This window comes from Salvia hispanica, chromosome 5, assembly GCF_029641045.1.
Source record: "Salvia hispanica isolate PSC_SH4W2 chromosome 5, Shi_PSC_v1, whole genome shotgun sequence".
NCBI lineage: Eukaryota > Viridiplantae > Streptophyta > Magnoliopsida > Lamiales > Lamiaceae > Salvia > Salvia hispanica.
This window is the reverse complement of record NC_142696.1, coordinates 17,199,269-17,213,793: the sequence shown is the minus strand read 5'-3', so window position 1 is coordinate 17,213,793 and position 14,525 is coordinate 17,199,269. Positions and strand designations below refer to the sequence as shown.

At 34.5% G+C, this 14,525-nt stretch overlaps 2 protein-coding genes and 1 pseudogene across 3 annotated transcripts; 2 read left to right on the top strand and 1 right to left on the bottom strand.

Moving 5' to 3' along the window:
• The first annotated feature begins 2,332 nt into the window (after positions 1 to 2,332).
• Positions 2,333 to 4,945, top strand: LOC125186766 (alpha/beta-Hydrolases superfamily protein). Of its 2 annotated transcripts, none has more exons than XM_089058362.1 (5): positions 2,333 to 2,709; positions 3,140 to 3,336; positions 3,436 to 3,469; positions 3,543 to 4,174; positions 4,470 to 4,945. In XM_089058362.1, exons 1-5 carry the CDS (start codon positions 2,379 to 2,381, stop codon positions 4,719 to 4,721), a joined length of 1,446 nt encoding a protein of 481 aa, XP_088914488.1. In that variant the 5' UTR covers positions 2,333 to 2,378; the 3' UTR covers positions 4,722 to 4,945. The 2 variants fall into 2 exon arrangements, with proteins under 2 accessions (XP_088914488.1, XP_047939168.1); XM_048083211.1 differs by having other exon boundaries at positions 3,122 to 3,336.
• A 3,819-nt stretch (positions 4,946 to 8,764) lies between these two features.
• LOC125186412 (small polypeptide DEVIL 22 pseudogene) lies at positions 8,765 to 9,310 on the top strand (annotated as a pseudogene).
• Positions 9,311 to 9,333: 23 nt separating this feature from the next.
• On the bottom strand, positions 9,334 to 12,700 carry LOC125186411 (Calcineurin-like metallo-phosphoesterase superfamily protein). The gene is made up of 13 exons (XM_048082771.2): positions 12,407 to 12,700; positions 12,105 to 12,164; positions 11,836 to 12,014; positions 11,331 to 11,466; positions 11,141 to 11,237; positions 10,907 to 10,966; positions 10,726 to 10,826; positions 10,595 to 10,629; positions 10,447 to 10,504; positions 10,295 to 10,369; positions 10,060 to 10,217; positions 9,719 to 9,973; positions 9,334 to 9,656 (listed from the first exon to the last, which is right to left on the bottom strand). The coding sequence occupies exons 1-13, from the start codon at positions 12,536 to 12,538 to the stop codon at positions 9,437 to 9,439; spliced, it is 1,566 nt and encodes a 521-aa protein (XP_047938728.2). The 5' UTR covers positions 12,539 to 12,700; the 3' UTR covers positions 9,334 to 9,436.
• Positions 12,701 to 14,525: the final 1,825 nt, after the last annotated feature.

The window sequence follows — 14,525 nt, the reverse complement described above, 5'->3', positions numbered from 1 at the left end:
AGTAGCATGAGAATGGAACCACATATCAATGCATTCCACATGAAACCCATGCCTACATTTGGGCAGAATCCTCGCCTTCTCACCTTCCAACACTTCACACAGACACACTGCACATTCCAATCCATCTTCAAATTCCTTCGCATCGAATGCAACCACAGGTATCGATTTCAGAACAGAGGCTTCCAGGCCAATGCGGGAGCTGGGAATCACTGTTACATCTTCGTGGCCGCCGGAGAAATCGAGGCGCCGCCGCCGCCTGATTGGGGTCTGACGGTGGAGATAGAACCATCTGAAGTAGAGATGGAGACAGACGAAAAAGATTGCAACGAAGAAGAGGAGGATGATTCCCACCACCATTACTTTCCCTGCTAGCTCAACCACATGATCACCTCCTTTTCCTGACGAATCCACCATTATTTTCTTGAACAAGGAAAGAAGAAGATTAGTTTTATAGTGGTGAGTGGCCAGTCAAGATTCACTGATTCTTGAAATTCTATGGAGAATTGGGATTAGTTTGCAGATATCGAACGAGAGATCTCTGGGGATATGAAAATTGTGGGTTAATTAAATATATAGAAGAGATCAATTTTAATTTTACAAGATGAAGATGAGATTGTGGTCCACGTGACGTTAAAATTGGGGAGATGCGATGTAGGAAAAAGGAGTGGTCAACGGCGGAAGACGGCGGGGGATGATTGGATTTCATTTCACGATTGACTGGTATTGTGGCTTCAGTTTTGGTTATGTGGGAACTACTTCTTGACTTTTCTTTTGGTTTCAGTTTCATATTTGTAGGAATGGATTGTATTGATGTGTTCCACATTCTGTACTAGTTGCTGGGTTGAAAGAATATTAATATGGTTTTGTATGACAATATTAGTGCTCTTAATAAATTGTAATAAAAAACTGAACCACCTAAATTAGATTATACTATCGTCTTAGATTATCATATTTACGAAATTTAGCATACTTTGGTAGCTATATGACGGTGGATTAGATTATTTAATCTACATTATTGATCATTTTATAGTATAGATTATTTATTTCTAAAGCCTAGGATTAAGGACGAGCCCAATATAATAAACTCTCATATCATGGATAAGATTATCTGCTCTCCATGATCTGACTATTTATCTCCGTCAATTTTGAAATCTGACAAAAAGATTTTTTTACGCAAATACCCTCATATTAACATATTTTTTACACAAATATCCTTATTTTTTATTTTTCTACATCCGTTTCATCATTCACAAAAAACTGATCACAACTCCACGACGAAGAATGTGCAAATTGACAAAAAAAAAAGATATATGAATCTGCACCATAAACAATCGCAATTCTGTCAACCTACGCCTGTAATTTTAATGGTTTTTTCTAAATCATGTTCCCTGATCAAGTCCATCATAAGCAATTCTGCTTTATGAATTAGGTTTTCTAAATTATCATTAATAAGTAATGGAGATTAAGATAATTTATGTGATGATAATTTGACTTAGGATAATTTTATAAAAATACCAAAATATGGGTAGATTAGTCATTTAAGGGATTTTCATTTTACATGTCATCATGTCTAATAAACTAAATAGTACTACTAACTCGGATAGTAATGACTAAAGAGGTCATGTGTGGTATTGCAACATTCGGTTGTTATTCAAATGTGAGAACAGAATGTATAAGGCTTGTTGTGAATTGACCAGGTCATCGCTATTTTCTTCAAAGAGGAATTTTCGCTTAATGGAGTTGTGAACTCATTAAATTCCATAGGGTGAAAATCTAAACGTGCACATATCTCTAACAATAACATCACATAACATTAAGCAGCAATCAATTCAGTTACGAAATTTTGCAGTCTAAGTCTAAGGATTAGATGATGTATTTTAATTGTTAATAAAAGGAGATGCAATTTTAGAAAAAAATAAAATAAACGCGGAACTACTTGGGTAAACGTTTGATGAAGTAGTAATGCATCGCAATCGACATGAAATTCCTGGCACTATCTCGACGAAAACGTGTACTACTACTAATTAGTTTATTTGATGAATTAGATGATATAGTATAAGTTAAAATAATTGATACAGTACTAAATTAGATGATATATAGGAGTATTTAATTATTATGACCTTCTCTCTACTAAAAGAAGTATGTGTTGACTTTTGTTAAACAAATTGATTCCGTGGGTTGGTTGTATTTTGGTAATCTTATGTTAATTTAATTTGGTGTGGACACTGATGACGTGTATGGTGGCAAGAGATGGATATGGTGACATGTGTAATCCGAAATGAACATTTATTGCACCAGATATACATGCACAGGCACACACTTTTCAATTACTTTCACCAATTGCAAATTCTCACACCTTTGAAACGGTCGAAAAACGCATGGCCATGGATGGCGTTGGTTCCGAGGCATCAAACGATTTCTTGATTGTGAGTGATGAAGGTGGAGGAGTTTTGGATTTGTTCAAGTTCTTTGTGTTTAATGATGCAGGAAGCGGGTCTAAGTTTCTTGGTTCATTACAACAAAATCTTGACCATGGAGGTGTTGGGGATTCTGATCACAGGTGGATCATAGTTGTCTCCATTTTAGTCAGGAAAATTATTAAAATAGCTGGTAAGCCCATGGAGTGGACTGGCTATTTTATGGAGTTTATTCTCAATCTTCTCTCTCTCAATGGCAACCTCCTTGGACTCATCTCCAGAATCCTTCATGGTATCACCCCTCTCTCTCTCTCTATTTAATCTTGATTTAGATGCACATCACTATGATATTGTCAATTTTGGGCTAAAACCCTTACTAGTTTTGTTTTTGGAACACTCTCCAAAAGGCTCCCTTCCTTGTTAATAGATCCATTTCTTTTCGCCTTGGAGTTAAAGAATTGTGTGTTAAATGGACAGTAAAAAATGCTAAGACAATAAGAGAAAATAAAGTAAAAAGTGAATTTAAAAAATAGAAATGACTCAGTTAACTTGGAACTTCAATAATAGAAAAATGACTCTATTAACATGGCACTGAGGGAGTACTATTTATATTATTTTTTTTGCAAGCTTTACTTATTTTCTGAGGTGGGATGTGGTTTGCACCTGAACACTTTTGAATAATGAGAATGGATAATATTGGCAAGGTAATGTGGAAATGCCAGAAAGGGACTCAGAGAGATTCATAAGCGCAATTGGGCATTTAGATGGACGAGTAGATCTGATGAAGATGGAGAAAGAGAGTAGGAGTTGGCGAGTCGAGATGGGGGATCGAGCGTTGATGGATCTCTGTATGATGAGCTCCAAATTAGCTTATGAAAATGCCAAGGTTGTTCAGAATGTTGTAGAGCTTCATTGGAAGGTTAGATCATACACGTCGTGCCCTGCCTCGTATTAGTACAAAATTAACCTCGTTATTAGTTCGTGCTGAATGATCATCCGTTTTTCCTCGTGAATGCAGATGCATTTTGTGGGCTTTTACAACTGCTGGAATGGTGAGTTTCTCTCTCAGCATTCATTTTCTTGTAGTTGGAAGCTTATTGGTTTTGCTTTGATTTGCCTTTTCAGAATATCAGAAAGAGTTGGATACACAAGTTTTTATTATGTGTGATGAAGCTGAGGATGCAAATCTGATAGTGATTAGCTTTAGGGGAACCGAGCCATTCGATGCGGATGATTGGATAACCGACTTTGACTACTCGTGGTATGAGTTCCCGAACCTCGGAAAAGTGCATATGGGATTTCTAGAGGCACTAGGCTTGGGAAACAGAGAGAACACCTCCACGTTCCAGATGCATTTGCAATCGACAAACGCTGATGCAACGGGAGGAGGGAAGGCGACGACGGCGTACTATGCTGTGAGGCGTAAACTAAAGGAGCTCCTCCAACAGCACAAGAATGCAAAGTTTGTTGTGACGGGACACAGCCTAGGAGGGGCCCTGGCCATACTGTTCCCGACTGTGCTAGTGGTGCACGAGGAGGAGGAGGTGCTGCAACGGCTGTTGGGCGTCTACACCTTCGGACAGCCTAGAGTTGGCAACCGAGAGCTAGGTAGATACGTGGAGGAACGCCTGGGGGAAAGGTACCTGAGGCTCGTTTACTGCAATGATCTCGTGCCGAGGCTGCCTTATGATAACAAAACATTCTTGTACAAGCATTTTGGAACCTGCTTATACTACAACAGCCTCTATGTTCACAAAGTAAGCTATATATATTGTACAAACTCTATATATTGTACAAACTCCAAATTATGATATGCACCATTAGAAAATGTCATCAGATTACAACAAAGTTGACATTTTTGTTGATGTTATTTTGTCATCGGTTAATATTTTCTAATGGTCCAGATCATAGGTTGAAGTTTGTACAATATATAGAGTTTGCATTTGATTACATTCCTATATATACATACATATCAACAGTTTAACATCATCATCATCATCATCATCATCATCATCATCTTAATTTTGAAAAATATGTTGTTTTTGGGTGCAGACGGTAGTTGAAGAGCCAAATAGAAACTTCTTTGGGGTGGTGTACTTGATCCCAGAATATGCAAATGCTGTGTGGGAATTGGTGAGGAGTTTGCTGATGGAGTATGTGTACGGCCCCGATTACCGGGAGTCGTGGGAATCGTTTTTGCTGAGGTTATGTGGACTTGCGATGCCCGGTATTTCTGCTCATAGTCCATTAAATTATGTCAATTCTGTTAGGCTAGGAAGACAAGCATCTCAAGTTGATGATTAATTGAGTTTCCGTCCTTGTATTAATAAATCAAATACTAGTTGTTTTGTTTGTCAAGTCATGTAAAGTTGTGTATGTTGCCTGGTTTTGAGAATAGCTTTTGCACAAACGCAAGAGTCCCACAAATTATCTTCCACTTCACAATATAACTAGCGTGTAATTCCAGGGAAAACTACTTTACTATATGTAGTCTCATTTGGAGTATAATTTTCTCATTTGTAGTCTCATCCAATATTGAGCTTTGGATTTTACTTCATAATATTGATTGATGTGGAGGGTTCTTGCGTTGTTTCTTAATCAATCATTGAGCTTGACTTAGAGTTTGATTATGGAGATTCATTTGTGTCGCCGTTGGAAAACAACATAGATACTTTGATTATTTAAAATGAGCTAATTACAAGAATTAGAGCTAAGAAAATATTCGAGTATTGGCTGCATTTTACTTGCTTAAAAAACTTTGATTATGAATATTAGTCTACAATACATTGATTATGAGTGGCCTACTTGCTAAAAAAAAACTATGATTATGAGTGGCCTTTGGAAAACAACATATGTACTTTGATTATTAGTCTACATTGTACCAAATTATGAATATTATTCAAATTGATGAGCTAGATAATACATGAAGTGTGTGGGCTCATGAAATGTCAAATTTTGGAGGTCCAACTTAAAGAGAAGAATAGCTCAATTTTGTCCAAAACAGAGCAGCCAAAATAAAGACTCAGTCTAGGCTAAGTTTTGAAGAACATAAAGGGAAATATATGAATCTGTGGCTGGAGTTTGAGTCCAACATTGTGGATGCTGTGAGTAATGTGGGACGAATGAATTACTATAAATCATCAAATTCTCTGAATTCTGTTTTCAATCACGCAAACAACAATATAAAAGTGTAATTAATCAATACAGTATAACATCAATAAGGTATGATAGTCCATAACATCAATAAAACATTGTAATTTGAGGGGAGGAATGTTCTAGGAAACTAGTTGGTCTATATTCATTCATTGTATTTGTGCAATTAGTGTTTCTTGGAGGCTTTGTTATCTTTAGACTTTGATTGTTTCAGTACATAAATTACCACTTCCAATTTTATAGGGATCCTCACCATTCGGTAACTCTTAGAGAAAGCAATGATTCAGATTGAAGTTTCCAATAATACATTAATATATGCTTGCATACACCGACCGTTATTAATTAATATGGACACGAATCAGACTAATATTTTCAAGAAATTTTACTAATGAATTAATTATAATTGTCAACAGATCACTATCAGTTAATTAATCCAACTAGTACTATAGTAGGATATACACTATTGATCGAGTTGATACACAATCAAAATATTACTATCCGTTTTATTAGAATATGTGTCATTCAGCAACAATTTTATGTACGAATAGATTAATATTTGTTAGAAGTAAGGATGATTATAGTTACAAAATATATTTATATAATAAAGAGAGATATTGGCTAAAATAAAAAATACTGTAGTTCATATTATGATAAAGTTATTGCATTTATTCGTTAATTTCACAATACAAAAAATTACTTTAATTGCTACCTTAAGGAATATTCTAATTAACCAATTATCTGCATAATCCATCAACGAGATGCATCATTGTGATAATTGCGTTTCAAAGTTTAAATTAATTCTCAGGTTCTCACGATAAGAAGGATTGAACCTCCAGGCCCAATTAAAATATACGCAAAATTATTACTGAAATCTCTTTAATTTTTATAAATATTTTTATAATAATTTCATAAACTTAAACTTTTGGACACAAGTATATTTTTGGTTAATTATGATGTAAAAGTGTGTGAGAGTAAATATTAAGGTATTGTATCTGTATGTTGGCATGTTTTGACTTTCAATCTTTTTTAGTTTTATAGTACGGAGTAATATTTTAGTAGAACGTACGGTAGGAAATATTTTTGGTTAATTATGATGTTAAAGTGTATAGATATTTTCTTTGTATTCATAGATTTATGTTGTAATGAATTTATCATTTGTAGTTTTCTATAGAAGATTGAATGTAATTTTCTTGTGTTTGAAAGAGACTCAATGTGGAATGATTTTTTTAATGAAATTGGCCGTGATTGGGATGAAATTGGCTATTCAAGGGATTGAATGCAACTTTATTTTGTTTGTAGCAGATTGAATGTAATTTTATTCAGTTTTTTTATAAATTTCGATAGTAATATGCAGAAGAAAACTGAAAATAATTAGTAGTAAAAGAAAGCCTAAAATCAGGTTTTGATAGCTATCAGTTAAAAATTGAGAACTTGGTCTTTAGAAACAAATTTTGTAGAAAACTTTATAGGTTCATGGATGAGGATGAAATTGGTATGTAAGTACTCCTAATCCTAATCCTAATCCTAATCCTAATACAATGCTATTGAATCCTAGCTAATCCTATAATGTCTATCGTTGTCAAAAAGAGAAATAAAAAAATGTTTATTAGCAGTATTAATTAACATCACTGCTATAATGTAGTACTATTTCCTTAAATGAGAACTACTTCTTCCTATGGAGTGAGAGAGAGCAAATTGCGATGCATTAATTTGCACGAGATGAGCACAAGTGAATCAAATAGGGATCTGAGGTTGTCTTAGATTAAGACCAGAATCACACTTCACATGCCAAATATCAACCTTGACAGATTCTGCAAATCACCATTTTAATTTTATTTCTTAGTTCCTACGTCAAAAATTCAGAAACAAACATGAACATTGAACATTAACCATATTATTCTTAACATGTAGATTTTGTGATCGTGGTACTCAGATTCTTCAAAGATTGTGAATTTCAATTAAACCCAACCTGTGATACTAGAATATATGTTTGTTCAATATAATGTACTCTTGATTGATTCGTACTCTAATCCTTGAAGAGAAAATAAAAAACACATATAAAAAATTAATTTAAATTAAATATAGATACTCAATTTTGGAAGAAATGTTAGTGAATCTATATGGCAATTTTGGCGGACATCTGGCCCTCCAAATGTTTACATCAATATTAATATTTCAAACTATCCAACTTGATATAGCAAAGAAAGAAATGTTGAAAGCATGAATAAAAATTATTATTGGCACCTAAATACATCAACTTGGGGCTATTTTAATTTTTCTGAAGAACTTAGAGAGTGGTGAATAAAGACATGAACTTTGAGGTTGTGTATTTTACCCAAAGTCTGTTTATGTCCAAGGCTGAGGAAGGTGCGAGTAGAGTCCTTGGCGCTGCTGCAATGCATGTGCAGCAGCAGCCCGTGGCCGTTAATGAAGAAGCTACAGAAAGAGGAATACGATAGATAGCAGAGGAAAATAAAGCGAGAAAGAAAAACATAAATGTGAAGTCTAATATTTGGAAAGTTATTGTAAATTAGAAATTAAGAATTCATTTTTCCATTTCTATTTTAATTTACCATATCTATTGAATTGTTATGTTATGTAATTCCTTTACTCTGGCAAGTCAGATTTAATTTTGTCAGCATTATAAAACGCAAGAAAAATGGATAGTATGTATTTGGCAATTTTTTTAAGCCAGACATTAATAATGCTAAGAGAACAAACTTATTTAGTTTTTTGGGTGAAATTACATAATTGTATCTTAATTTATGCAATTATGCTAGTGGCTATTTAATTAACATGTACGCATAATCAGATCAGATAAGCTTGATATTATGTTGAAAAATAGAAATAAATTCACATTTATGATTGCAAAAGCAATGACTTAGGATTCCGATTTCCGACCGAGCAGCCTCAGCAAACTCGACACACTACGCGTAATACTTTTATTAATTCTTTATTAATTAATAATTAATGATCCCTCCATTTCTCATATCCCTTAATTTATAATCCGTTGCATTCTTCAATCCCAATTCACCTCTCTCTTCTCTCTCTCACTGCTGTAACTAAGTGTTTCGTTTTCCCATGCAGGGATCCCACAAATTGGACCATGTTCACCCCCTCAAATTTTCAACTATATCTCTATCTACTATAAATATAGATTCAGATTGTGTTTTTCAGATTAGGGTCCAGCTCCATTCATTTGTGAGCTTTTTTACCCAACCTTTGATTTTTCTACTATTTCTCAAACAAAAACAAAAACAAAATGGTCCAAGTGAAGAACAAGAAGAGTGCATCAAAAAGAAGATCAAAGAGCAACAATGGATTCACATCAAAATGCTCTTGTTTAGTTAAAGAACAACGAGCTCGCCTCTACATTCTCCGCCGCTGCGCCACCATGCTCCTCTGCTGGTATATTCAAGGAGACGAATAACTTACCCCCCTACATATAAAAATAGTTTTCCCTTATATATATCCCCTCTCCATAAATGCCACTCATTTTTCATGTTTTTTAACCTATATGGTGACATTCCATTGGGTTTTTTTGGCAAATTGTGGGAGACGGTTCTATGTATGTGGAGATCTTAACTGAGAGAAAATTGTGTCATCTTTATTTCAATCTATTTCTTTGTATGTTGTACTTGTGTACGTACTTTTAATTTTTAATGTAATGTTGTATTATTCGAATAAAGGATCTACTACTTTAATAAAAATACATTTCTTATTATGCTCTTGTTTCTCTAATTGTTTGCTAACCAATGAAAACTGCTCAAAGTTACTTGGATAAAATTCAATTTCAGACCTCAAAAAGTACTACAAAATGTGATGTTATGTCACAACAGACAACACAGGGCTCTCAAACTTTGTAATCATTTGTCGATCCAATCTTTGAAGACGAGCAACACGTATAAAGGAACGTTGAAAGCAGCAACGATAGTCACTGCTCGTAGCGCTCGCAGCAATCTCCACATTATCACCTTGCCTCTCAATCTGTTCATTCTACCTAAACCGATATGTATACTCACATCCTCACTCGTCGCTGCCTCTGCATCCTGTTTTCGAGCTTTTGACCGCATCACTGCATTCCCCCTGTACATGAGACAACTTCAGTTTTACAAATCTGATTAATAGAATACAATACGTTGTTTTACCTCTCGACCGAGCTGCTCTCATTCACGACTTGAACCTTTTTGGTTTTCTTGATGAGGTGCATTGACCCTTCTGCATCCCATATCTCTTCATACTCAACATTTTCATCTTCATTTTTCACTTTCACAGCACTGCTAAAGCTTTTAAGCACCTCTCTGATAGCAACCATGAGACTACCGAGCTTTCGTGTTATATGGACTTCATTGGCTGGCCAAATGAGGACAACAACAAGGGTCATTGCAAAGAGAGATAAATACCTGAGACATCCCATCAAATTCATTAAATTTCAGTAAAAATAATAATTACTATATTAGATTGAGTTAACCCAAGAAGAGAATAGAACCATATGTAGATGTGAAGTTGCATAGGGAGAAAGCAGAGATTAGTCAGAACAGCGTCTTCGTGCGTGATTCCATCTGAAACCGACGAATTCTTTGCAGATAGTAGCATAAAAGAAGGGTACAAGTTTCCTTGTTGCCAGCTTACAGTTCCTACAGTATGCTGCATAATTTCATTAATCAAATGCGAACATGGTCCCCAAATTTGATCATATCAAGCGTAGAAATATCCGAGTTTACCTCTGTTGCGTGACCGTTGTTATACATATGGGAAACGGTGCATTGATCATGATCATGACCAGAGAGGACTAGTGCCTGGAAAAGCACAAATTAGTTCCTACTCATATTTAATATTGTTTCAGAATAAATTGAGAAAAAAGTAATATACATACAGGTCTGATTAGATCCAGTAAAGAATTTGATGATTTTTCAGTGACATAATTCTGATACCTGCACCACACAAAATAATTGGATTGATCATTGTAAAAATGGAACTCAAATACTTCAAGTATAAGAAGAAGAAGACGAAAAGTAGCTTACACAATCTCTTGATGATGATCAACACGGTTAATTCGCTGGAGAGTGATATTACACAGTTAGGAAGTGACTCATTATGACACTGGAAAGCAGTACAGTAAAACTAAGGCACGATATAGTCTTAAAATGTTTACTTGATTGATGACTGGCGAATATCGGTGGGGGCCACAAGGAGTCCAGTCCGGCCGATATAAAGGGATGTGAGTCAATAAAACCCTTGGTGTAGAAGATATATCTACAAAATTTTAAATAATGTCAAGGGGGCATATTCCCTGAACTTAAATGATGTTTATAACTTGAATCGTTTTTCGATACCTTTAGACACATTTTCTATGAAGCCCCAGGTATCTAATGTGAAGTTTCCTTGTTGATGACCTGCAGAAAAAGAAATAAAACAATAAATAGGAAAAAGTCTATATCAATATACAGGTTAATTAATACCAATAGAAAATCAATTTCTAAATTAAAAAAAGATGACAAGATTAGTATTGTTTTACTAGAATATAGCTGTAGCTAACAAGTGATCAAAGCTGTGGCGGGGTGAATTACCATCCAATGTCTGCGAATCGATGGCAATGAAGTCCACCTCTCCGATTGTCACTTTAAAGTTCCTTGCACCAAATTCACTCTCGTAGCGTTTTATGATCTGAGTAACATAGATGATAGTATATAGTATCAAGAGCAAGTGCTATAAATCAAGAACGGTTTGGAAGGGACAACATTTGAGGACGATATGTACCTCTGGCTTTTGGTTGTAGGAAGCTGCGTATCCAGTGTCGTGGTTTCCAGGAATGTAGTATATTTTTGTTTTTGAGGTTTTCTGAATCATATTCAGGTTGAAAATATGCCTGAAACGACCTAAGGATTCCTGCCATCTAATAGTAAAACAAATCAAAACACCACGTCGGAGCAAGCACGAGTTAGGTTCAAAAGCAAACATGATAAGAAGCACCAAACATCGATCATCACATATAGGAAAGAGGGTTCGGGTTGTTTAGGTCTCTTATCTGTAAACACACTTACACCAAAGAGTATCATATTTGGACTATCTTTTATACAACGGGGGCACATAGCCTTTGCCGAAAAATACATGATTATTGGCACTATAAATAAACCAAGCAAAGTGGAACTAGTCGGAAAATAGTCTCTAAATAGGGGTGGCAAACATTTAGACAGTACAAAAGTGAAATCCGATGCATTTGTAGCGTGGTAACAATAATAATGTTTCAAGATACGAAACTTACTCTTCATCGGACAACCTATCGCTCCCATCAAAATAATCACCCAAAAACAGAATGACATCGGGATTGAAGGGCAATACAGAGGAGAGGAATGCCCTACGCATGTACAAATCAGTATAGAACTGCACAACCTCCAGAGCAAGTGATCTCGGAGCGAGTGGAAGCGAAGTTTTATCCATGAGCTACCAACAAAAAAATGGTCAATCAGTGGAGTGAGTGGAACAGAAACAATGCCAAGAAACACAATCCTTTTCCCGTGAAGGATTGATTACCTGAGGATCTGTAATCACAGCAATTTTCACATAACTACTCGGATAGTCAACTCCATTTTGCTGAGATATTCAGAGATTGCAAAGTCAGATTTCATCCTTTTCAATTATTATCACTCAGACACATGATAATAAGCAAGTGCATTATAATTCTAGCAAATAAAAGGGGCTTAAACATAAGATAACTCAAAGAGTTGAAATCAAATAAAGGAATTGAAGAGCTCCATCACAGTACAAGATCTAGAGCTAAATACACAAGGTCAAATAAGTTTGAAAGATGATTGAAAAGGGATTTAATTTCTCACCGGAGAGAAATTAGAAGGGCGTTGAAGATGAGGCCAAGAACAAGTCCACTGGGAAGGCACCAAATAGGCAAACCACTCTCCATAGAGTAAATTCAACGCCCAAAACAAGCTCAGAAACACCGTCAATTTCATCCTACTCTTCAACTTCTCCTAATTTCTTAGCTCATCTTAACTGTAGCTTGCATTTCAACTCTTTTCACGGCAACTCAATTTTTCGAATATTTTAAGCAACGATCTGGAGAATTAAAGGTTATTTACAGTGCAAGTGTTTGTTGGGAAACATCCCTAATTACATACAACTGCCGTATTTTGGATGTATACGATTTAGTACTGATTTAGTACTGATTTAGTAATTTAAAATTTCCATGTCAACCCAAAATTATTTACAAAGTACACTGTTCCAGTTGTAACATTATTAGATCTTGAAAAAATTTAGCACTACTACTTGTTTAGGAAATAAATGCTTTACTAATTCACTTCCATTTTGTTGAATTTACTACTATCTTCTATATGAACAAATGCTATTTTTACTGATAAATCGTTGTACAACCATTGCGATTCACTATCCATTTATTAATTTATACTCCTTCCGGATATGCCCAAGGTTTTCGGTTCCGGCGGTTAACCGCGGAACCGGAACCATGACTTTTTTCTTGAATCGGAACCGCCATATTTTGAACCGTGGGCTGGTTCCAGTTACAAATTTAACGAATCGAAACCATACCAGAACCGTCGGTTGTGAAAAACCGTCGGAAAACCGTGAAACCGAGCCGGAGCGAAAAACCGGCGGTTCGCAACCGTGAAAAACCGTAAAAATTCGCCGAAAAAACCGGCGATTCCAAACCGAAACCGGAACCGTGAAATAGCCTCACGGTTCGATTTCGGTTCCGGTTCCACATTTCCCGAAACCGGAACCGGCGGTTTACGAACCGTGGGCATGTCTAGTAGATGTCACACTTGGAATTGACACGGGATTTTAGAAGGTGTTGTTTTGTATGTTAAGTGGAAAGAGAAAAATATATATTATATTAATATGAGAGAGAACATTTTTCAAAAAAAGAAATGTGACATCTTTTGTGGGATAAACTAAAAAGTAAAGTGTGACATTTATTATTGGACGGAGAGAATAGTATTTAATTATTAATGTGCATGTGGACGTTGTGGTATAATAATTACAGTGCATTAAAAACTACTCCCCCCGTCCCGGCTAAGATGACACATTGCTTAGCCGGCACGGGATTTTAGGAGTTATTGGTTAAAGTGTTTAATTGGAGAGAGAGAAGGTGGGTGTAAGTATTAAAGTAGAGAGATGAAGAAAGAAGGATATTTTAATAGGAGTGAGAAAAAGTGGTTGAGTGTATTAATTGGAGAGAGAAAGTTACCAAAAAAGGAAATGTGCCATCTTAGTTGGGACAAACTAAAAAGGAAAACGTGTCATCTTAAGCGGGACGGAGGGAGTATATTAACAGCATAAAAAATTTATATTTGTTATATTAAATATATCTACAAAAATCATGTAACCATAATCAGTAACTATAATAAATATATTTGCACATAAATGTAATTTTTTTTATCTAATTTCAAAATTATTTTAGAAATATATTAATCTATTATAATTATAAATCTTTATCACCATAATTATCATGATTTATATATTTATTTAAACAAATTCTTAACTAAGTTGTCTTGTATAGTTTGTGTGATATATTCAATTTGTATTTCAGTTAATATTTCAAATTTATTTTATATTTTATATATTAAATAAATCTATGTATAAAAATTATATAATCATCATTAAATACAATAAATATATATGCAGATAAATTTTAACATAAATTAAAAATATTTTACAAATGTAGCAAATCTATTATAATTATAAATATTCATAATTATATATATATTTATTATGATTAGGTCATTATATATTTACTTAAACATAAATTTTTAACCAAGTTGACTTATTTTATTTCATTTTAAACTTAAATAACATGAATATTGTCAAAATTTATTCTTTAAAGTATTTTGAATTTTTAAAGAACATGATTGAGAATAGAATTATAAGATTTTCATCTTTCATAAGAAGCAATCATCTATGTAATTACGATTATTATTTAAAAGA